This window comes from Nanorana parkeri, unplaced genomic scaffold (assembly GCF_000935625.1).
Source record: "Nanorana parkeri isolate BGI_ZX_2015 unplaced genomic scaffold, ASM93562v1 scaffold527, whole genome shotgun sequence".
Classification (NCBI taxonomy): Eukaryota; Metazoa; Chordata; class Amphibia; order Anura; family Dicroglossidae; genus Nanorana; species Nanorana parkeri.
In genome coordinates this window covers 913,314-937,341 of record NW_017306795.1, presented here as the reverse complement: position 1 = coordinate 937,341, position 24,028 = coordinate 913,314, and the positions used below count along the sequence as shown (strand labels likewise).

General features: G+C 48.4%; 1 protein-coding gene across 5 annotated transcripts in view; it reads right to left on the bottom strand.

The window, feature by feature from the left end:
* RUNX1 (runt related transcription factor 1) overlaps positions 1-24,028 on the bottom strand; it is a 102,145-nt gene that overhangs the window by 53,252 nt on the left and 24,865 nt on the right. For all 5 annotated transcript variants that reach the window (XM_018561482.1, XM_018561484.1, XM_018561486.1 and 2 more), the window contains exon 3: positions 3,586-3,690. In XM_018561482.1, coding sequence (XP_018416984.1) covers positions 3,586-3,690 — 105 coding nt within the window. The remainder of the gene's footprint in view (positions 1-3,585; positions 3,691-24,028) is intronic.

Sequence of the window (24,028 nt, the reverse complement as noted above, 5' to 3'; positions counted from 1 at the left end):
GGCCAAAACTCCCTCCTGCCCCATCCATACAGAGCCCTACTTTACCCCGTAACAGGGGCGGGCAACTTCGGCCCTCCAGCTGCTGTGGAACTACAGGTCCCATGAGGCATTGCAAGACTGACAGGTACAGGCCTGATCCCCCCAGAGGCATGTTGGGATTTGTAGCTAAAGCACAGGAGGAGGGCCGGAGTTGCCCACCCCGGCCTTAAAGGGTATAGCAACCCGAAAAGCAAAAATATACCATATTGCAGTACGCCGGTCCTTAGACATGGCAGCTGCATTCGTTTTTTTATTTTGTGATTTTCTCTCCTGTTGATCCTGCCTGTAATATACTTCCTGTCCAGGGTGACAACACTCACTCAAAGTGCAACTGAAGCCAAAGCTATTTGTTTAGTTTAGGATAGAGTGGAGAGGGATTAAAACACCCGTCAGGTTTTTATTGCTGTCTGTGTCCATGTTTGGGAGATTCGCCCTCTCTATTTGTCCTGGTGACCGTTATCACTGAAAGCGAAAGATTTTGGGCTGAACTACAGACAGGAAGAGATGGGAAATCTTCCAATAGGGACACTAGTTCTGGTGACTACAGGGATTTCCTTCACTTTGGAGGGATTTCCTTTCACTTCCTGTCGAGGCTGTTGGACAGGATGTATGGGGAAATCTTTCCAATGGGACACAGATGGCAAAAAAAGGTTGACAGGGGTTATAACTAGGGATGCAGCGATACCGATACTAGTACCAGTGCCGATACCGAGTATTTGGGCGAGTACTCTACCAAATGCTCCGATGCCTAGCACGATACCCGGTATCAGGAAGCCGGGCAGCGAGTCATTACATGCTGCCCTGGCTTTCTGATTGGCCGGCTCCATGCTCCCTTGTCACTCAGTGAAGAGAGAGTATGGAGCCAGCTTCCAGGCCAATCAGGAAGCTGGGCAGCGTGTAATGGTCGGGAAGCTGGCCAATCAGGAAGCCAGACAGCGAGTCATTACTCGTCCCCCCGGCTTCCTGATTGGCCAGAAAGCCGGCTTTACGCTCCCTCATCACCAGGTGACAGGTGACAAGGGAGCATAGAGCCGGCTTCCCGGCCAATCAGGAAGCCGGCCGCCGTGTAATGATTCGCTGCCCGATACCCGAGCTACCGGTATCAGGAAGCGAGTCATTACATGCTGCCCGGCTTCCTGATTGGTCAGAAAGCCGGCTCCATACTTCCTTATCGCCTGGTGACGGGAAGCATGGAGACAGATTCCCTGCTAATCGGGAAGCCGGGTGGCGAGTCATTGCACAGACGGCAATAAAGGGGCGAGGGGGGTTTAACCCTTCCCCACTCGTCCCGGAAGGAAGACAATGGAAGTTCCGCCCGGAGTTGCGCTTCCAACTCTCCAGGACTCCAGAATGTTCCATTGCATTTCCGCGGCAATAAATCACCTGAACAAACACTGTGTGAGTGTGGCGGGATTTACACCCGGCCGGCCTTTCAGCTCGCTGGGGAATCATTAACCTAATATTTATTTATGTTGAAGTCACAGCCCGGTGTCAGTCAGGCTGATGTATAGGAACACTCCGAAATAAAACAATGGCGGCTCCTGAATCCCCGCCTACAAACACCGCCAGCGGCCAGGACGGCGGAAATCTTGGCTGAAGTAACGACTACGGGGGAGATTGCGGGAATCCAGGAAGATGGATAACTCTCAGTCCAGAAGGAGAAACATGCACACTGATCAGCTCCTCTCTCACTCTGCTCTCTGCTCCTATCAGCATGCTCCTTGCACCGCAGCACCCCTGATTGGCTCCTAGTAATGCCTTTCCCTCCCCTGCTACTTGACTAGATTAGTAAACTGAGATAAACACACAATGTTAAGCTCATCTCTCTGCTCTCTCCTCCTATCAGCATGCTTGTTGCACTGCAGCACCCCTAAGTGGCTCCTTGTGCTGCTTCTCCCTCCCCCGCTATTTGATTGGAGATTAATGCAATTTATTAAGCTTGTCTCTCTGCTTTCTCCTCCCATCAGCATGCTTGTTGCACTGCAGCACCCCTAAGTGGCTCCTTGTGCTGCTTCTCCCTCCCCCGCTATTTGACTGGGATAGCAAGCAGAGATAAACGCACAGTGCCGAGCTCATCTCTCTGCTCTCTCCTCCTATCAGCATGCTGCTTGCACTGTAGCAACCCGGAGTGGCTCCTTGTGCTGCTTCTCCTTCCCCTAAAATTTGAGTGGGACAGTAAACAGAGATAAATGCACACTGATGAGCTCATCTCTCTGTCACTCTGCTCTCTCCTCCTATCAGCATTGCCACCCTGATTAGCTCAGTGTGCTGCTTCACCCTCCCCCACTCTGAGCTCTGCTGTACAGTAGACTGCGAGAGGCTGATACCAACTTAAGCTCAGGTATGTACACTGAGCTGACAACAAGGGAACCCCCAGCCGGGGAGGTGCCCCCCCCCCCCCCGCCCTGGGGGGCAGCAGAAGAGAAAACATTTATCTACTTGTATACAAAAGCCCAAGTGGAAAATATTCCTCCTGCCGGCACGGAGCGATACAGAACTGATGTGTTTATACATTAAACATGAAAGGAAAGTCAGCGCCGGAACATTATCCGCCTGCGTCTGCATTTATAAAGCGTTCGCATGGACACGTCCGCCGTCCGAGAAATGTGCTCAGTCCTTCCCACCAACCCAGACATAAAGGGAACCGGAACTCCGTCCTCCATGACGAGACCCCGGGGTGCCTCTCATCACCTGGAATCCGGGTCTGATCTCTTCATTTAAAGGGCACGTACACCCCGACAACCAACTGGAACTCCTACATGGTCCCTTGAAGCTCAGAAAGGTGCATGGACACAGGGCCAGCCTCAGTGCTCACGACGGTCCCTGCTCCAGGGGCATCCAGATACCGGCTGTCACCCGGCCGCGTCGTCATCGCGCATGCGCAGCCATCTTTGTGATACCTGCAATGTCGATGGACGCCGGCAGAGAGAGGAGGGGACGTTCACCTGGCAGGATAAGGTTTCCTGCTGGCTCCCCTTCTCTCTCCTGCAACTGTCGGGGCTCCTCGTCCATGACCGAGTGCCCGACTTTTCAGAGGGGGCGGCACCAAAATGACACATCTAATGGAGTCACCTAGGTTCGGGCCGCACCCCCCTTGTGATACCACTGCCCGGCTTTGTAGCCATTCCTCTCATTATGGAAGTCTACCAGTCAGACACGACTGATTGAATCCAATGCACGCTCCAGGTGGCTGATACATTATCTTAGCTGCTAGAGAGACTGACTGTACAAAATGGAGAGGACTACACTGCCCAGCCCTTCCATTCTACCAAAACCACACTTCGGTGCCCTCTATAGGAGACAAATGGCACAGCGACTTGACCATCTAGTCAGGAGTAGGCAACCTGGGCCCCCCAGCCATTGTGGAAGTCCCGTGAGCCGTTGCAAGCCTCCGACAGCCACAGGCAGGACTCCCGGAGGCAGATGCATGATGGGAATTGTAGTTTCAACACAACTGGAGGGCTGAGGTTGCTTACCCTGATAATAGTAACCCAACCGTAGGAATAGTACATAGTGCAGCGGGGTCAGTAAGTAAACTTGGCTTACTTCTCGGTTCTCTTGGTCCATCCACTGTGATTTTTATGGCTCGGTGGTAAGTGGCCACTTGCGGAGGATTGGTGAAGACGGTGATGGTCAACGTGAAGCTTTTACCTGTGAAATAAAAAATACGAAAACATATCTTTTAATTTTATTTTTTTATAAAACATTTATACAAAAACCAGATAAATCTCACGTGGGCTTTACAGTGTTTGGTTTATTTATCGTTTACATTTCCTAAAGTGGACCTGTCAGCAATTGCACGCTTTTATCAGACGTTCCGCTGAAACGCAGCTGCTACACAATGCCGTTTATCTTTCTCAGCCAGCCAGCCAGCCAGCCAGCTCTCTGATTAAAGGTCCCCACACACCTTACGATCATCGTACGATAATCACGGGAAATCCCGCGATCGTACGATTATGATAAGGTGTGTGGAAGCCGTGCGGCCTCTACTACTGTAAGGTCGCACGACTTTAAACTTACAAACATGTTTGAAAACCCGCCGAGCATCGCACGATGTTCAGCGGGTGTGTAGCATGTTCGTACGATAAAAGCCGGACGGGCCGGTGTGCGCAAGCGCACACTGCCCGTTCGGCATTGCGGTCATCGGAAGCCCGCCCCTCAGGGGGCGTGGCAGATCGTACGTTTTTGTTAAGTACCTTACAACCATCACAAGACAAAAGTCTTGCAATGGTTGTAAGGTGTGTGCCCAGCCTTAGTTTCACTGTGTTGTCAGGACCTCCCTGCTGTCTGGGCTAAGCCCCGCCTACTTGCCTTCACCCCAGTCAGGGTCTAAAGTGCTTACAGTGGAAAGGAACGTGGCAGCTCCGGGCAATAAAAAATGTTGCCCCCGGAGGTGTAAAATAAAAAAAAGCAGCTTTGGCTGCTTTATTCCTCCTCTCCGGCCCTCACTCATTCTTTACACCACTAGATGCTCGAGATCTTCTGGGTGTTCAGCGACACCCGGCATCTATCAACCCATTTCCTGTCAGTGCAGTTCAGGGCATCACCACTGCACCCCGCCCTCAAAGTAAAGTGCTACAGAAAGCGGCACTGGTACCATCACCTCATCATCTGCAGCTCTGAGGACCACTTAGACCTGGAGAAGAGGACCCTCCACGACACGTGACCGGCCTAAAGATAAGCATGTCAAAAAGAAATAAGGTGCAGGATGGTCGGGAGTTGGGGCTGGGGCGGGAGCCATAGTCCGGCTTTAATGCTGAAGGCAGGAAGGTCAAGCTTTAGTGTCAATATGAAAGTATATCAGAGAAGCTCTGAAGATATCGGAAATGGGTAATCTTCACCTTCGTAACATCTCCAAAATGCACCCCTTCCTCACCAATAAAACCGCAAAACTACTCATACACTCCCTTGTTATATCTCGTTTGTGTAATAATAATAATATTTAAATTAACATCACAATCATTTTCTCATTCAGTTCCCCTAAAATATCACACAGATGATCAATCATTATTTAAAGGCGGGGCTATTTAGACATAAACCTTTATATTTCACATCTTAACGTTGCAAGTGATTGTTCCCATTGTAGACGCCTCGTAGAAAGCAGAAGTCAGATTAATTTTAAGGAAGAGGACATCCTGCAATAGGCTTTGTTTACACGCAAAATACCACAACATTTCATAATGTAGCATCAATGCCATTAACCACCGTGATCCCCACCAGAAAACCTTTCATGGTTTGATGACGACAATTAACAAACAATATTATGTAACGCTGAAAGATTACTTAGAGCAGGGGTAGTGTAAGAAAACATCTGTTACTGCGCATGCGCGGGATCCCGTTTTCCATATTGTGGAAAAAACAGCGCATAGGAAATGACGCTGTGACATCTGATAGACCGGCCTATTTAAACCAATCTGCCTGATCCCAAGTTGCTGGATTGTCTTTCAGCTACTTCCTGCGCTTCCTGTGACTCTGTTGGATTTTGCTTACCTTCGACCCGGATCGCCCCTGACCACATTGATTGCTGCCTGCCCTTTGACTTCTTGCTTGTTTACCAGATATGCCTCTGAAAAATGAAGTTGTTTCCTTTTCTTTAAAGGAGAACTATGGGGTCAGGGCTTTTCCCCATAGTTCTCCTAAGACCCCGTTCACATTGAGCGATTTATCGCGTGGTAATTCCCGCAATATTGCTGCAAATTACCGCGCGATATCGCGCTCCAATGCAATCCAATGGGGCAAAGGGTCCTGCTGTCGCGGGTCGTGTGTCGCTACAGCAGGACCCTTTTTGGAGCGGATTTAGCCGCGATTCAAGCTTGCTCAATGCAAGCTTGAACGCGACATCGCGCGGCAAATCTCGCGATGTCGCGCAATATGCAAATCGCGCGACAAACGCGCAATTTGCATATCGCGCAGTGGGAACAGGGCCTTAGGGTAACAGGAGGACACAAACTAGCGCCCTCCCGTTACTCTAAGCTCAGTATACCGCGAGCTACAGCTCGCGGTATACTGAGACGCCGGAGCGGATCCCAACATCGATGTCGAGATCCGCCCAGCTGCGTGAGTGACAGCTGGCCCTGCCTATCTAGAGGCAGAGCCAGCTGTACCCGCCCCCTCCCCCGTCCGTTCCGCCAGTCAGCGCTGGCGGATCGGAGCGGGGAGGGGGGAATCCAGCCCCTCCCCTGTCACGGCAGAGAGCCGTGACAGGATCGAGAGGTGAGCGAACGCCGGTATGTGTTCGCTCACCTCCCGATCTACTGAGACGACCTGTGACAGTTTCATTGTCACAGGTCGGCTAGAACTATGAGGTGAGTGAAAAGCACTCACCTCATAAAGGACAACGGGAAACTCAAAACTAACTAGAAGCAAAGAGTGACCACCCTTTGCAGGTGTTAGTATCCTACATATCTGATTGGTTGCTTCACTCAGCGCCTGTCCTCGGGACACCTCAAAACTCCAAATACTTTGTATATTGGATATAATGGTCACCAAAACCATCAGACATACAGGGTGACTTTCCCTAGTGATACGCGGAAGCAGGCCAGACCAGACAGAAGTTCTAGCCCTTTCACGTTCTATCCTATGCTATAATAATAACTAGGTTGCTTCCTTTTCTTCAATGGAGAACTCAAATCTAACTGGAAGTAAAGCGTGACCACACATTGCAGCTGTAGGTTTCCTAAACATCCGATTGGTTGCGCTACTCGGATTTTTATAAAGGAGAGGTTCTAACTCTTTCCCATTCTATCCTATACAGGCAGTCCCCGAGTTACAAACATCCGACTTACATCCGACTCCTACTTACAAACGGAGGCTATTACTGTACAGCAGGGAGTCCCAAGCTGCAGCCAAAGAAACCGCGCAGCATGTCAGTCGTAATGCTACCGCGCTCATGCCGACGAGGAGTTCCCGCCTTTTTGGCTCTGGTTTGTAGTACTGTACGTACATTACACAAAGTTGGCTCTTGTTAGACGTGCAGACGAGGGGTGCTCGCCTCTTCTTCCGGGTCACTGTGAGGTTTTTACTGCTGTTTGTATCCTCATTAGGAAGATTTAATCTCACTTCCTGTCCTTGAGACAACAGGAAGTGAGAGGAAATCTACCCCTAGGAAGGGAAATTCACTCCTGTAAGAGTTATCATGGGAAAAAAAGGTGTCTCCACTGAAGCTTTATCACCAATCCTTGTTTCCAATTCTCACAGGGACAGAAAGTGAGGTGAAATCTTGTAAACAGGGGCACATACACCAAAACAAACTTTACACAGGGTTAACCCTTCCCTGTGTTATCCAAAACGAAAAAACATTTTTAGGCTGGAGTTACACTTAAAAAATGTACCTGTTCCAAAATACAAATTCAACTTGAAGGAGAACTATGGGGTAAGTGTTTTTCTCCATAGTTCTCCTCAGGGTCACGGGAGGACATACACTAGCGTCCTCCCGTGACCCAAAGCTCAGTATACCGCGAGCTACAGCTCGCGATATACTGAGACCGCCGCAGCCGGGACGGATCCCGACATTACTGTCGAGATCCACCCAGGTGCGTGATTGACAGCTGGCTCTGCCTATCTAGAGGCAGAGCCGGCTGTACCCGCCCCCTCCCCCATTCGTTCCTCCAGTCAGTGCTGGAGGATTGGAGGGGGGAATCCCTGCAGGGAGCCGTGAGTGACAGTCACAGCTCTCTGCAGGGACAGGATTGAGAAATGAGCGAGCGATGGTATGTGCTCACCTCCCGATCTACTGAGCCGACCTGTGACCGTTTCATTGTCACACGTCGGCTCGAACTATGAGGTTGAGTGAAAATCACTCACCTCATAGTTCTCCTTTAAGAACATACCTACAGTCCCTATGTTGTTTGTAGCCCGGGGACGGCCTGTACTTAGGGTTGCCACCTTTTCTTCCAGCGAAACCCGAACACCCTAGCGACGCATGGAAATGTTTTTGGGAGAATGAGTTGTGGCTTATTCATATGTAAATAGCGCCACCCATTCATATGTAAATATCACAGTCAAGACTATTTTCAATGGGGGGCCAGTAGCCCCTATCTTCATTTTGGTTGCCCCTGTCTGCCTGACATCATGTGTTCAGGTTTAAGCTGCCATGAAACCTGGACACAGCATTCAAAACCCGAACTGTCCGGGTGAATCCTGGACAGGTGGCAACCCTACTCTGTACTTCTTGTACTCAGGTTTTTATCAATGTAATTCTTTCACATTCTATCCTATACTTGCTGTACTCAGAATTCTAGCAATGTTTTGCCAACAGCAGCCAATCCAAAGCTGTCTTTACTTTTTGTCCCCCCACAGCAGATAAATACCTTGTTACGGGTAACTGGACACTTTCCCGTTAATAAGTTCCTGACAAATGAAGCCCGGTCTCATTTCTATATCCAGAATTCACATGTTAATATCTGGAAAGGGGCGCCGCTGGTTGAAGTAACATACTAGAGGCCTGAGATGGCCTGCGATGATATCTGGCCTATGGCACGCTCTGAGTAACATGATCCCTTGTAGAGTATGTTGGGTGGAGGTGAGAGAAATGACAGGGAAATTTACACAGGCCTGGTGCCCCTCCTTTGTGGCACCGTGCCAATGCAAAGCCACCACAGGATAATGCTTATTTGCAACATGCCCGATATCTGTGAGAATCATAAATATTTACATTTTATAAATGTTTGGACAAAGCGGGTGGAAGGACTTCGGCACCAAACTGCTCCCTTTCCCATGAAGAGCAGACAATTGACTGGAATAAAGTGACTGGCAGGTTTTAAAGGAAAAGATGATTCATTACTCGGTATTAAAGTGCACCTGTCATTTTACTAGGAAATGACTTGAAACTAAAAGGTCAGGATGACAGGCAAGCTAAGCAGTGGAAGACCACGTAGTTCTCTTAAAGTTGGCAATACACAGCTCAAATTTAAACTGTTGATGGCCGTGTCAGCCCCACGTGGCTCAACAAACTTCCAAATGGGCAAGAAAACTGACTACTGCCAATCAGCTACTCGCGCAGTTACTGGAATATAATAGCCAGCATCGGGAGATTGTTTCATGTGGACGGTGGAGTTGAGAAGGTTTCTCTCAGGACGCTATAGAAAAACCTAAAAGGCTATTACAAGCTTTAGACAGGTGTTCCCGTCCCCCCAAACAAAAAAATTCACATTATGTCCGTTAATGATCTTAACCATTCCTTAAACTATCTCAAAAATAAGTTTTGGCCTTTACTTTGAATGGCACCAGATCTCTAGTACAGTCTTTCTCAACCAGGATGCCTTCTGGTTTCCTCGGGGGGCCTAAGAATTTTTGCACAACATCATGCCTTGCCATAGTGCAGGTAGACCAGCTGCCGGCACCATGAAAATGAAAGACGCTAATCCAGGATGGGTGGGGTGGGATCCATTCACAAAACAATGGAAGTTCAGCTCTGTCCAGGCCTGGTCCACTTCTGGCCCTCCACCATGCTGCTACAGCTGTGGCTCCTGATGTGAAGGTAGAACTCTGATGTGCAAGGGGGTACTGAGGACTCTGATGTGAAGGGGGCTCCTAGTGCTAGAGGGGCTGCCTCTGATATGAAAGAAGGGTGTGCCTAATGTAGAGGATGACTGTAATAAGAAAGAGGGAATTCTGATCCATATCGGACCCCTATCTCGGATAAGGGTCTGATATAGATTTTGGAAGGACCACACATTTTAGACAAGGTGCCTCAAAATGTTGCATACTATTAAAAGTTGAGAAACACCGCTTTAGTATATAACCCCAGAACAGCAGAGGACCTCTGGAGACTAGGGGGGCATACAAAATGAATAAAGAAAAAAAAAGCATGCTAACTCTTGACTTCCACAATAAGATGCCCCAACCCTGTCCTTCCAGGAGGACTTCAGATCAACCTGCTCTCCAGAACACAAAACTGCTATTGGGAGGTTTTCTGCTGAACTATTTAAGCTTTAAATAGCACCAGATCTCTAGTATATAGCACCAAGGGCAGCAGATGACCTCTGGAGACTAGGGGGACATACGAAATAAAGAAAAATAAAAAAGCATGCTAGCTCTTGACTTCCACAATAAGATGCACCAACCCTGTCCTTCTAGGAGGACTTCCTATCAACCTGCTCTCCAAAACTGCCATTGGGAGGTTTTCTGCTAAACTATTTAAGCTTTAAGTAGCACCAGACCTCTAATATATAGCACCAAGAGCAGCAGAGAACCGCTGGAGACTAGTCTTGCAAACAAAATAAAAAAACTCATGCTAACTCTTGACTTCCACAATAAGATGCCTCAAACCTGTCCTTCCAGGAGGACTTCAGATCAACCTGCTCTGCAGAACACAAGACTGCCATTAGGAGGTTTTCTGCTGAACTACTTACTCTTTAGATGGCACCAGATCTCTAGTACAGGGGTGGCGAACCTTGGCCCTCCAGCTGTGCCAGAACTACAAATCCCAACATGCATCTGCCTCTGGGAGTTATGTCTGTGGCTGTCAGAGCCTTGCAATGCCTCATGGGACTTGTAGTTCCAAAACAGCTGGAGTGCCAAGGTTCGCCACCACTGCTCTAGTGTATAACCCCAAGAGCAGCAGACGACCTCTGGAGACTAGGGGGGCATACGAAAAAGTAAAGATAAAAACCTCATGCTAATTCTTGACTTCCACAATAAGATGCCCCAAACCTGTCCTTCCAGGAGGACTTCAGAACAACCTGCTCTGCAGAACACATGCCATTGGGAGGTATCGTTGCTGAACGACTTAGATCATGACTATTGTTGTGAGGCTAAAAATAAGGCTAGTAGCTATTTTAACAAAAAATACAGCTTGTGTATATACTGAGCTTTGGGTCACGGGAGGACGCTAGTTTATGTCCTCCCGTGACCCTTAGGAGAACTATGGGGAAAAACACTTATCTGTGTGTTCTCTTTTAAAGGTGTTGCTGGAGGTTCCGTTATTTACTTGTATTCTCTCCCTGTCAGGCTGAGTGTCAGGATGGGAACCCCAAAAACTTTGAAAAAGGGGACCACGGCGCCCCCAAAATGCCACTGTCTTGTGTGTGAGCTTTGTTTCTATCGCAACTAAGTAAAGGTATAAGGTCTTTAATTATGCGCTGGCCATCTTTTGGGGGGGGGGGGGGTTTGATCACTGTTGCCCGTGCATGTCGGGATCCGCTCCGGCTGCAGCGGCTCAGTATACCGCAAGCTACTGAGCTTAGGGTGACGGGAGGACGCTAGTTTGTGTCCTCCCGTTACCCTAAGGAGAACTATGGGGAAAAACACTGACCCCATAGTTCTCCTTTAAAAATGCCAATGAATCCAGTAATGCTTTTATGAAAAAATATATGTGATGTTCCTTTGCTGTCCACTCACCAGCAAATACCTACAGTAGAGAAAAGTCAGGTCAGCAGTCTAGTTGATTGGCAAGGCTGTGTGATGCTTTAAAACAGCCTTTCTAAACTAGGGTGCCTTATGACTTTCTCACGGGTGCCTCTAAATACTTGCACAGGATCATGCCTTTCCATGGTGCAGGTGGGCTAACAAACCTTATGGCCATGAGCATATCATGACCAAAATAGAAGTCAATGGGCCATGGTAAAAGCAAGGTTCCTAGTGTGAGAGGGGGTGAGTCTGATATGAAAGGAGGAGGCTTCTAATATGAAAGGGGGCACTCTGGTGTGAAAGGGGAACCCTACTTTTTGTGTGTTTTTGCATGTGATTCCCCCCTTAAAAATCCATATCAGACCCCTATCTCACATAAGGGTCTGGTCATCTTATACATTTAAATGTTTTATATTTTAGACTGTGCCTCGAGATTTTGCATACATTTAAAGGGTGCCGCAACTGGACAAAAAGATGAGAAATGCTGCTTTTAAAGAACTCCAGAGCAGAGTGATGAGCTCCTCACTGTGCTGCTTCTCCTTTCACTGTCCAGTCACAGGCTGGAGGGCGGTCCAGGATGACCTGGGCTCAGAGGAAGTGGGATGAATGATGTTGGCCATCACTTGGCACAAGGCAGTCAGGCAAATACCGTTCTCCTGGCAACCGGCAAACCCAGACACGTCCATCGGATTGCCAGGCAGAGAAGCGTGATTCGTCACTCCAGAGAACACGTCTCCACTTCTCTAGAGTCCAGTGGCGGCGTGCGTTACCCCACTGCATCCGACGCTTTGCATTGCACTTGGTGATGTAAGGCTTGGATGCAGCTGCTGGGCCATGGAAACCCATTCCATGAAGCTCTCTACGCACTGTTGTTGTGCCAATCTGAAGGCCACACGAAGTTTGAGGTCTGTAGCTATTGACTCTGCAGACAGTTGGCGACTTCTGTGCACTGTGCGCTTCACCATGCACTGACCCAGCTCTCTCATTTTACGTGGCCTATCACTTCGTGGCTGAGTTGCTGATGTTCCCAGTTGCTTCCACTTTGTTATAATACCACTAACAGGTGACCGTAGAATATTTAGTAGCAAGGAAATTTCACGGAACACCTGAATCCAATGATTTGGAGGGGTGTCCCAATACTTTTGGCACTATATATAATGCATTTTACTTTTTTAGGTGACTCTCTTACCCTTTACCTGGAGAAACCTTGCCTTTAGAGAAGTGATTAGCAGAGCCCTGAAGCGAAAGACGCGTTCCTGCATTCTGAAAGACATGAGCTATAAAGCACACGCCTCGCACATTTATTAGGGACCCGAGTTCTCCATGTCGCACTTGAAGCATATATTTCTTACAAGAGAAATACGCCTTCGGCAATGACGAGCGGATTAAATAAAGATATTTTTTTTTTGTTGTTTAAAAGTTGTTTCTGACCTTGACTTCTCAGTATGCCTTAAAACTAATAACTTGCTTTAACGTTGAAGAGGTAGAAGGTTTGCTGGGGGGGTAAAAAAAAAAAAAGGCTTCTGGGTCTGTGAACATGTCTCTAAGGTCATTAAACAAAATTCTAATGGTTTTCAGTCATTATTATTTAAATTAAAATTATGTTTTATTTAGATTTGTTACTAAAAAAAAAACTATATAGCCTTTAAACTTGCTCTGGCTGATTGGAATCTTAGACAGGACCACATGGAGTTTGGAGGAAGAAAGAGGAATAATCATTTATTCACGTGTGTGTGTGTTAATTACACCTTGAGCTATTGAGTTCTATAAACAACAGATAAAGAACAGCTAAGGAAGCCACAGAAAACATTTGAAAAGTAGTCTAGAGCCCCCCCTGATGGTTGGATAGAGGACTACATAATAGTAACAAAAAATATTTAAAAACAAAATGTAATTCCTATTTTTTTTTTTTTTAGCCCTGACCATAACAAACAAAGAAAATCATATATACAAAACCACTAAACTTTGCCTTGCAGTGTGGATACCAGTTTCTCCTTCAGAAAAGAAAAAGGTCCCGGAGACTGCGAAGGATTCCACACATCTCTACCAAGTCAATAAGCAAACACTGCATTGGCTCTCTGAAAGGTACACCGGCTTCTGTTCAGATTCACAGAGTCTTCTCACCTAAGTATAATACCGCCGAAATGTTCCACCCTGTCAGCGAATGGAAAAATCACTCGGGCTCCGCCGACATGAATAGCTATTACTTGCAGGCTAGACATTTGCTTTAATTTGCAGTGTGGCTAACTACGGGGAAGATGTGGGTTTTATGCTGAATCTTCAGAGAATAACACCAAAGAAAAGCAGAACTGTTATTATTAACCGTAGAAGTGCGATGGCACCAGGGAGAAGCCGGAAGAAAGGCATAAAATGGCCCTTTCACATGGCGTGACCCCACTTGCAGGGTTCTTAGGCAGGCTTTGGGCTTTACACTCAAACTTTCTGCTCTAGAGGCGCAACGAAAAAGAAGCCACAGGGCCCCGCAGCAATGTCTGATCGGGCCCCTTTACATTTAAAGGAAATTGGTGTTAAATATGCAGATTGCCATTACTGACCTTATCTTAGGGCCCATTCACACCACATCCAGATTACCACCAGACCAGACCAGACTGTTTCCAGACCCAAAATGCATCCCAATGTATCCCTATGCTATTTCTGGCCTCTGTTCCCACCAGCGCAGTCCGTTCCAGACCAGACCAGAAAAATACTGCATGTCTCATTTTGTCTGGTCTGGAATGCACTGGAACTGTGGCAGGTTCCGGACCAGATCTGGACCAGATATGGTCCGGAAAATGGTGTGAGCCTGCCATACCAAAGGAAAGGTCAGATTTCGTGCCAGCCCCCTGCCCACCTACTCAAATTTGAAAAGACGGAGTGGGGGCTTGCAAGAAAGCTGACCTTTCCTTTGGCATGGAGGGTCCGCTTTAAGGTAAGGTCAGTCTTAGGGTAAGGTTGTCTTACCTTGGACCCAGTCTCCAAAACATCCGGGAGGCATGGGTTACCTCCTAGCGAAGCTGGGAGCTGGAAATCCTGTGAGAATGTACTCCTACAATGGGCTGGAGTTTATCCTCATGGGCCTTCGAGCACCCAGCTCTGCCGTGAGGTAAAGTGACATCACCCGTGCCAACCAGAAACGTATGGGGTCCAGGCCATGGTCATTTGTATTTAGGCAATCGGTTTACAAAATGCTTTTTAAAGCCATTTGTGTAAAGGGCAGGTGGCTTGGAAAAAAACAGACCTTCCATTTGGCATGGAAGGTGTGCTTTACAGTTATATACCCTTAAAGCTTAGTAGAAGGCACCCTAAGGAACCTGCAGCTACGGTACCATAAATCTGCTCATCCACAACCTCAATCCGCTGTTTGGATGAGAAAAGTCTATGCAAATAGTCAGTACTAACATAGGATTAAGTATGCAACGTCATGTGACGGCCCAGGCCACATGATAAGCTGCTCACACACTGAGCACTGAAGTATCAGAGGCAAGGGTGAAGGTCACGTGTGCCCCATATCTAGAAGTACCAATTAGTTGGAGGGCTAAAGCAGTGGATCATGGCAGTGGTTGGTGGTCCAATCACTTTAGGGTGCCTGCTACCTGTCTGCCATGCTGATCCAACAGCTTTAGTTCTTTCTGATAGGTTGGCCTCCAAGTATGGGGCTGGAGCCAGTGAAGTGTTCACATCTTCTGCTGCCCAACATACTTTCATCAGGCTTGGACACCACTTCTGAGAGGTACAGTATGATGAGGAGGCAATAAGACTACCAGCCAGATACAGGCCCCATGTGTCTGCAGCAGACAGAGATGGGGCCTTGAGGTTGGTGTCAGCATTTTGTCCTGGGTGTCAGAGCCTTTCCTCTGTCACTGGCCATGTAAACCCCAACAAAGGACTTCTCTTCTTTGCTCCCCTCTGGTCTGTTAATTATACCATTGAAAGCATTTGTTATATTTGTTTGATAAATGCTTGCTCTCTGCCTGTGCTGACTCTTTATCAATTACATTGCTCAAAAGTCTCTGTAACGGCCTACAGACCCCCGTTATGGAGAAGAGGAAGATGGGGAGGTTTCTGTAGTCCTGTTGTAGGGTGACCATGCTGCTGATCCTGCCAGAAATCTGGTCAGCGGTTAACGTCCTGTGCTCTCTGCCTCTTATCTTGCTATGGTGTTCTCTTCTATCTCTGCGGGCTACAGAACATCTCACCTCTATGTTTTCGGTGAAGGTATTCTGTAGTCTCGTCCTAGTGTAACAGTGGTGTCTGGGACATTATCGGCTGAGGACACAGCTCTGCGTACGTAACCACAGACTGGGTATATCGCCACCTGCAGCAGTTGGACATTAGGTGCACTGAAAACCAAAAGACAACAGGGGGACATCCCATGCTAGTGGCCATAACCACTTCCACAGCTCATCATAACCCGATTATTAGCCTAGTGTGTATACCAGGGGTAGGCAACCTCCGCACTCCAGCTCTGGTGGAACTACAAGACCCATGAGACATTGCAAGACTCTGACAGCCACAGGCATGACTCCCAAAGGCATGATGGCATTTGTAGTTTCACCACAGCTGGAGGGCAAAGGTTGCCTACCCCTACCCTACGGTGTAAGCTACACCACGTAGCCTGAAGTAGCAATGGATGGGATATGATTGCATGATGTTCTCATTACTTTCTGATTAAACGATGAAGTGAATTTAGCATCATGGATGATCCAAAAAGAATCGCCCGTGTGGCTCTAGTCATAGCAGAGCCCATAGACTGCTGAAAACAAAGTGACTGAAGAAACATAACGACAAATAAAGATACAACAATAAAAAACCCCAAATGGTGGCGCATAAATGAACAATGGGGTGCTGAGGGATCAGGACGAGCAGGTTTGGCCGGTAACATGTTGAACTTGATATGAACGGTTGTAGACTTGGCTATCCGCCAATAGCAGAGCAGCCGGCACAGCACGCACCTCTAAATCTCCCCTTCTGAGCAGGGCTTCCCTGTCCGTTCCTGACCTAATACTAATAAAACGGGGGGGGGGGGGGGGGGGGAGGGGGTCACATTTAAAGTGAAGATTTATTATGAACACGGCAGGAAAGTCATCCTCTCCGTCCCAGCAGGGACAGTCTGTGAACGCCTTGTGCTGTTTGCTATAATAACCGACATGGTCATAATGCAAATAAGCACATGTACATCCAGTGACAATGACAGCCAGGAGCGCCCGGTGCCATGTTCAGATGTGACTTGAGTGGATTTAGTGTCATTCGCCTGCAGGGCTCGCTTGCCTAATACATAACTAGAATCTCACATACTGGGACGTCAATTAAAGCAGAATTCCATGTAAAAGCCTACATGCAAAGCTGAAATACAATTGTGAGAGCTGCTTTACCTGCCATTGTGTCCAATCAGCTGTGAGGCTGACACAGCACTGACCTGACTGTTCCCTGACTACAGTAAAGCCTGGTCTCCTCCCTCCCCTCAAGTCTCGGATTGGACGGTGAAGGAGCAATGGAATACTGATGAGCCATCCCTCTGTTCTCCCCTCCTGACATCATGTACCAGTGCAACCTGATTGGCAACCTGATTGGCTTCTACTACAGCTCCTCCCTCCCCCAGTGCTGTAGTACAGAGAATAACAAGAAGCTGATATCAAAACAGATTTGGGCACTAGCTGCATTAAAACATACAACTGATGATGTTTTGGGGCCCCATTCACAGTTTGGCGTCCCAGTGCATTGCTTTAATGTGCATTATGTTTAGGCAGCCCCATCATTTGAATGCACCAAAACGTCTATATGCACACTGCTTTACAAGGCAGCACACCATGATAAGTTGTATGGTGCATTATCATGTGGCGGGCCGCTGCAGGACACGCATGTTCCCTTAGTGTGTCGGGGTGCTACTGAAAATGAATGGCACCACAAGCAGCAAACGCTCGTATGTGCATTGATGTACGTTGCAGTGATGCACGCCTTACCATCATGCAACAGTGTAAATGGGACTTTAATGAACACCCAAATGCATAATTCGGCCAATTTATGTGTCCTAAAGGAGAACTATGAGGTGAGTGATTTCCACTCACCTCATAGTTCTAGCCGACCTGTGACAATGAGACTGTCACAGGTCGCCTCAGTAGAAACGGAGGTGAGCGAACACATACCGTCGTTCGCTCACCTCTCGATCCCGTCACAGCTCTCTGCCGTGACAGGGGAGGGGCTGTATTCCCCCCTCCCCGCTCCGATCCTCCAGTGCTGACTGGCAGAACGGACGGGGGAGGGTACAGCTGGCTCTGCCTCTAGATAGGCAGAGCCAGCTGTCACTCACGCAGCTGGGCGGATCCCGACGTCCAGGTCGGGATCCGCTCCGGGTGCGGCATCTCACTATACAGGGAGCTGCAGCTTGCGGTATACTGAGCTTAGGGTAACAGGAGGACGCTAGTTTGTGTCCTCCCGTTACCCTAAGGAGAACTGTGGGGAAAAACACTGACCCCATAGTTCTACTTTAACTCTGTGTCAGTTGTAACTGAACCAGTTTCAGAGTTGATTTCATGCCAAATTTTATTACGGCAGGAATGGCTGCCGGCAGGCGTCAATAAGGCGACCGCGCATGCGCAATGATGTCTTCGCATGCGGCAACATCACGTGCATGATGTCACGGCGGGGTGTCACCCGGTCTCCGCTCCGGGTGTCACCCAGCTTTGGGACGCCCCTGATCGTAGGACAGGAAATGGTTTAGGACTACCGAACATCTCCCCCTCTTCTCATCAGCATAACATAGTGAGAGATGTTGTGTAGATCACACAGGTGAACTGGGCAAGGGGCTAATAACACGGCTTGTGATAACACTGTGCACAGGACAGCGTTGGAGTTCTGGCAGGATCTACAGGTGTAGGGTAAAGGGATATAACGAATGCTTTCTATGGAATATTTAGCAGATTCTTCCCTTACACCCAAGCAGATCTTTAATAAATCTAAACTCCCAAAGGCTCAGACAGACGGCATGGGCGCAAGAACGCGCTCTTGTTTCCCAGGGCAACCATTCAGCTTTTAGTACGGTTGCTGCGGGCAACAAGGTCGCTTCTCTGTGGGCACCGGCCTTCTACCAGCCCGCTGGGGGTTGTAGTCTGCAGGCAGCTGTCAAGCACAGGTCGCTGATGCCTGGAAAGCAGGGCGAGGAATGTGAATGTCACGGATACGGCGTTCAGTATATGGCGCTGTATATATTACATAGGTCTCGGTCTCGGTTACAGCTAAGCCATATGTAATCTGACTGTGTAACAGGTGAATCGATTAATTCTGGCCGGACCGGGATCTCATTTCCACGGCTAAGTGACAAGGACATCAAAAAATAAAACCCGTGCCCCTGATATTAATTTCCGAGGTACAAGGTCTGCCTTTAAATGCTGAACTCCGGGTGCGAAAATATATATAAAACACCACTGAATGCTTTTGCCAACCCGGTTATTGCTTGTAAACGTAGCCGTGACATCATCACTGTGCTACACATAGCAAAGAGCTGTGGGAGAGGGCCAGAAGGCTCCACCCATCACAGGAGGGGGTGGAGACAAGACCAGTCACCCTGCACAAGCAGAGAGAGCAGCAGTGAGCGGTCTTTATTACAGGAAGGGGCGGGGACAAGACCAGTCACCCTGCACAAGGAGAGAGGGCAGCAGTGACCAGTCTTTATTACAAGAGGGGTGGAGACAAGACCAGTCACATTGCACGAGGCGAGAGAGAACCAGTGAGCGGTCTTTATTACAGGAAGGGGCGGAGACAAGACCAGTCACCCTGCACAAGGAGAGAGGGCAGCAGTGACCAGTCTTTATTACAAGAGGGGTGGAGACAAGACCAGTCACATTGCACGAGGCGAGAGAGCAGCAGTGACCGGTCTTTTTACAGGAAGCAAATTTCACACGGGATTACTGCACAGATCTGAAAGAAATACACAAAGCTCCCCAGGATTCCAGGAAGAACACACAGGACTCTTGTATTGAGATGATATTTGGTTATAAATGGTTTTATACATATTATATCCACTTTTTTAGGGTGTTCTTCGTGCCTCTAACCCGGGGCGGGCCACTCCGGCCCCCCAGCTTTTGTGGAACTACACGTCCCATGAGGCATTGCAAGACTGACCGTTACAGGTATGACTCCCAGAGGCAGGGGCATGTTGGGAAATGTATTTAAAGCGCAGCTGGAGGGTCTGGGTTTCCACCTCTGCTCTGACTGCTCCATCAGATAGCTTCTGGGTTGCCTATCAGTCCAACAGCCAAATAGAGGAGCTCACAAGGCACTGCTTCTAATTTCGAGGCAGATACACTTAGGGGTGTATCTAAAAACAATTCGCAGAGCTATTCACCCAGCTAAATGACATGTGTGTTTGTTCTGCGTAGGCAAAAACGAACGTTGTTAGCGTATGTTCTTTCCAGGTTCAATGTAGTATAATACCTCATTGTGGCCACAAGATGGCGCTGGCTCGGAGGATCAGGTGACTGTAACTTTTTTGTTTCACCCTAGACTTGCTTAGAACTATGAGTTGAGTGGAAATCACTCATGTCATAGTTCTTCTTTAACCCTTGCAGTGCGCGGGTAGCCTCCCTGCAAGGGTTAATAAAATCTCTGCCCGGAGATCTTTTTTAAAGACACAAAACATTCTTTCTCCATATCTTTAAAATAACAACAAACACACCTTTAGAAATGTTTAGCAATGACAATCTACAATCACATACTTCTAGATAATTGCCGGCTTTGTATTCTTTTTCCTTTTTTCTCTTTTCTTCCCCAGTCTTCTGGCAGCGGCCATGTTTACTAAGGGCAGACTACTAGCTCTCCTTTTACTTCCTGGATTTCTGACATGTGACTAGGACATGTGACCATGCACATAATCTCAGGGGAGGAAAATGCCTTTCCCTGAGATCTCCTGAGATTACAGATGAGATTTCCCAGCAATGCTCTGCTGATGACAAGGCAATCACAGTGTGCAAGGCTTTGCCAAACCAAAGTCATTTTGCCCTTTCAAAGCAGGAAGTGAACGCTCTGCAAGTGTAAGTATTTCACAATCACAGCATTTTACACCTGACATGTCTATGTTATTATCAATCATCATACATAGTGGGATGCATTGCTAGAATTTGATGTAAAAGTCCGCTTTAAGTATTTATTTCCTAAGCTAGTGGCCATTTACCTGACAATACATTCGACCTGGAAAGAAAAGAGGCTAAGAACGTTCGTTCTTGCCCCCATTTCGCGATGACTGAATGTACATGCCATTTTGCAGGGCGAACGGTTCATAAAATAGGCCCCATGGCGTTGTCAGCCTGCAACAGGAAGTAATCTGTCTGTGTCTCCACAAACACACACAGGCACAGCAAGGCAAATCAGTTCCCTGCTCCGCTCTCCTCCCTACTCCAAGCGAGTGTGTGGACTGGAGTCTGTCACTTGTGAGCTCGTACTGGACAGGAAGTTCAGGATAGCCGAGCTGAGAGAGTTGGAGCTGCTTGGAAACATGATGACTGTAAGGCCTGGTTCACACCTGGGCGTTTTACAGCGCTTTCCTACGCTCTGTAAAACACTCAACATGTGAAAACCAATGATTGCCTATGGGCATGGTTCCCAGGTGTGAACCAGGCCTTAGTGTTTTTGGTCAGAAAGGTAAAGAAATGCTTTGCTGGGTGATGTGGATTTGTTTGATCTGCATTCATGATTGATAAAGTTTGAGAGTTCAATACTAGTTTAAAGTGAAACAAAATCATGCAGAAAAACCCCAAAACAAGGAAAACATCTGTAGAAATGGGGAGAATTGAGCGTTGTTTGGTGAGTAGGCGGAAGGTGGGGGGGAGGGTAATATTGCGAGACTCGAGGGAAAAGCTCCACCCACTTGTCATTACCAAGAAAAATAGGAAATTGTTCTGGACACAAATATACTGAAGTCTTAGAGGAAGTGTCGAGTACTCGGCCATTTCCTATCGGGAAGTCATTGAACTCCCTATTGTCCCCATCCCACGACGCCTGCCAGACTCCGACGCTACAATAATGGACGCCGGGCCAGGAGAGCGGAGAGCGCTGGAAAACACCGCCATCGCCAAACTAAAAAAATCCAAATGTTTCATTTTACATTCATTACAAACAGAGTCAGAGCCGTGTACTGTTTATACCCACAACAGGCACCCATGGTTACATCGTCCTATAGAGGACACAGACCTATAGAGGACACACACACCTATGGAGGACACGCGCCTATAGAGGACACACACCTATGGAGGACACACACCTATGGAGGACACACACCTATGGAGGACACACACCTATGGAGGACACACCCTTATAGAGGACACACACGTATGGAGGACACCCCCCCTATAGAAGACAAGCCCCCTATAGAGGACACACACCTATAGGGATCTTAGCGGTCAGGAGTGCGATGGGACCATGGACTCTCTGACATACTTATAGAGGACACTCACACATAGAGGACACGCACCCATAGAGGACACACCCCTATAGAGGACACACCCCTATAGAGGACACACACCTATAGAGGACACACCCCTATGGAGGACACACACATATGGAGGACACACCCCTATAGAGGACACACCCCTATGGAGGACACACCCCTATGGAGGACACACCCCTATGGAGGACACACCCCTATAGAGGACACGCGCCTATAGAGGACACAGACCTATAGAGGACACAGCACTATAGAGGACACGCGCCTATAGAGGACACAGACCTATAGAGGACACGCGCCTATAGAGGACACACCCCTATAGAGGACACACCCCTATAGAGGACACACACCTATAGAGGCCACACACCTATGGAGGACACACCCCTATAGAGGACACACATCTATGGAGGACACAGACCTCCCAAATGACAATTAGGAATTACAGCTGCTGTGTGCGGCCACTCCAAATCAGGGGGAGTGCGCTCTGCTCTGCTGCTGCATAAGGAGGATGTTAAATGAAGCATGAAAGCTACCACTGCTGAAAATACCAGAGATCTGGCTGTCAGGAATTTTGAACGTTCAATAACATGTTAAAGCTAATAGGAGATTTTAGTGGTCGGGGTTTAGATCCACTTAGCTTGAGCTAAACCAGGGGTAGGCAACCTCGGCACTCCAGCTGTGATGATACTACAACTCCCATGATGCCTGCGGGAGCCATGCCTGTGGCTGTCAGTCTTGCAATGAGGGGTAGGCAACCTTGGCACTCCGTCTGTAGTAAAACTACAACTGCCATCATGCCACTGGGAGTCAGGCTTGTGTCTGTCAGAGTCTTGCAATGCCTCATGGGACTTGTAGTTCCACAACAGCTGGAGGGCCGAGGTAGCCCAGCCCAGGTCTAAACACAATTTAATTTCCCCGCCTCAGCTGACGGCCCTTATCGGCCCGCCGTGGAGTCTGAGCAATGCTCGCACACGCTGGAGATTGCAGCGGCGGTTTCACTGACCACACTTGCGGCTTCCACACAAAGAGAAGAAGAGGAAAGAGAAATCCTCCACATTCAAATTAGTGGTTAGCAGTCACTGGCGGTGGTGCGTTGTGGGGAGTGAGACGGCATTATTTAAACATGACACAGACAGAGCAAACAGTGCACAGTCTGTTCTACCAGCCTGCGGTGAGCTCTGCAGCCTTTGTTCTTCCTGTGCACCCGACTCAGGCTACAGCGCGCCGCAGTGCGCACCCTCTACCTGTGCAATAGGAGAACGCTAATCAGAGCTCCCGGGACGGAGGGGCACGTTGAAGTGGCAACAATTGTTTGTGAAACACACATTTGCTCCTTCTGCCCATTTCCTGTCAACCTATCATAAACATGCCCCCCCAGCACAGGGGTGGGCAACTCTGGCCCTCCAGCTGTGCCTTAACTACAAATCCCAACATGCATCTGCCTCTGGGAGTCATGCCTGCAATTGTGAGTCTTGCAATGCCTCATGGGACTTGTAGTTCCACAACAGCTAAAGGGCCGGAGTTGCCCACCCCTGCCCTAGGGGTTGCATCACAGTAGTCCAGTGTAGGGGAAATGCCGCCCTAGATACCTATACAGTCCGCTGAGCCTATGGTAGCTCCTCCCCTAGCAGCCCCTCTGGCTTGGCCGGGTTAGTTTCAGATAAGGGTGCAGACCTTACACAGCTCTCTAAGCTCCTGTGCAATCAATGGACTGTGTTCTAGAAGAACAGTCCACGTCTGATGCCGAATGAAAAGGCAGCACAGCTCCATCTGTTGTGGAACTACAAGTCCCATGAGGCATTGCAAGACTGACACTTAAGGCCTGACTCCCAGAGGCATGTTGGGATTTGTGGTTGAAGCACAGCTGGAGGGCTGGGTTTGCCCGCCCCTGCTTTAAAGGAAGGGCAAGGCTTGGCTTGCCATGGAGTGACAGGTCCACTTTATGGCGGAGGAGGTTTCATTCACAGCCATGGACCTAAAACATCATTCTCAGCGACTTCCCGAAAACGTAAAAAGAAGAAAATCTTGTCGCATTGAATTCCTGGACAAAGCAGACACAGCAGACATAACTCAGCGTATGAGCAAACAGAGTAACAGAACATTGCAATCCATGCCGGGATAAGTAAACAGCGAACACCTTAGGAAAACAGCCAGGCATTGTGCTGTAAATAAGAGAATGCCTTAGTCATCCGCCGCAGGGGGGGG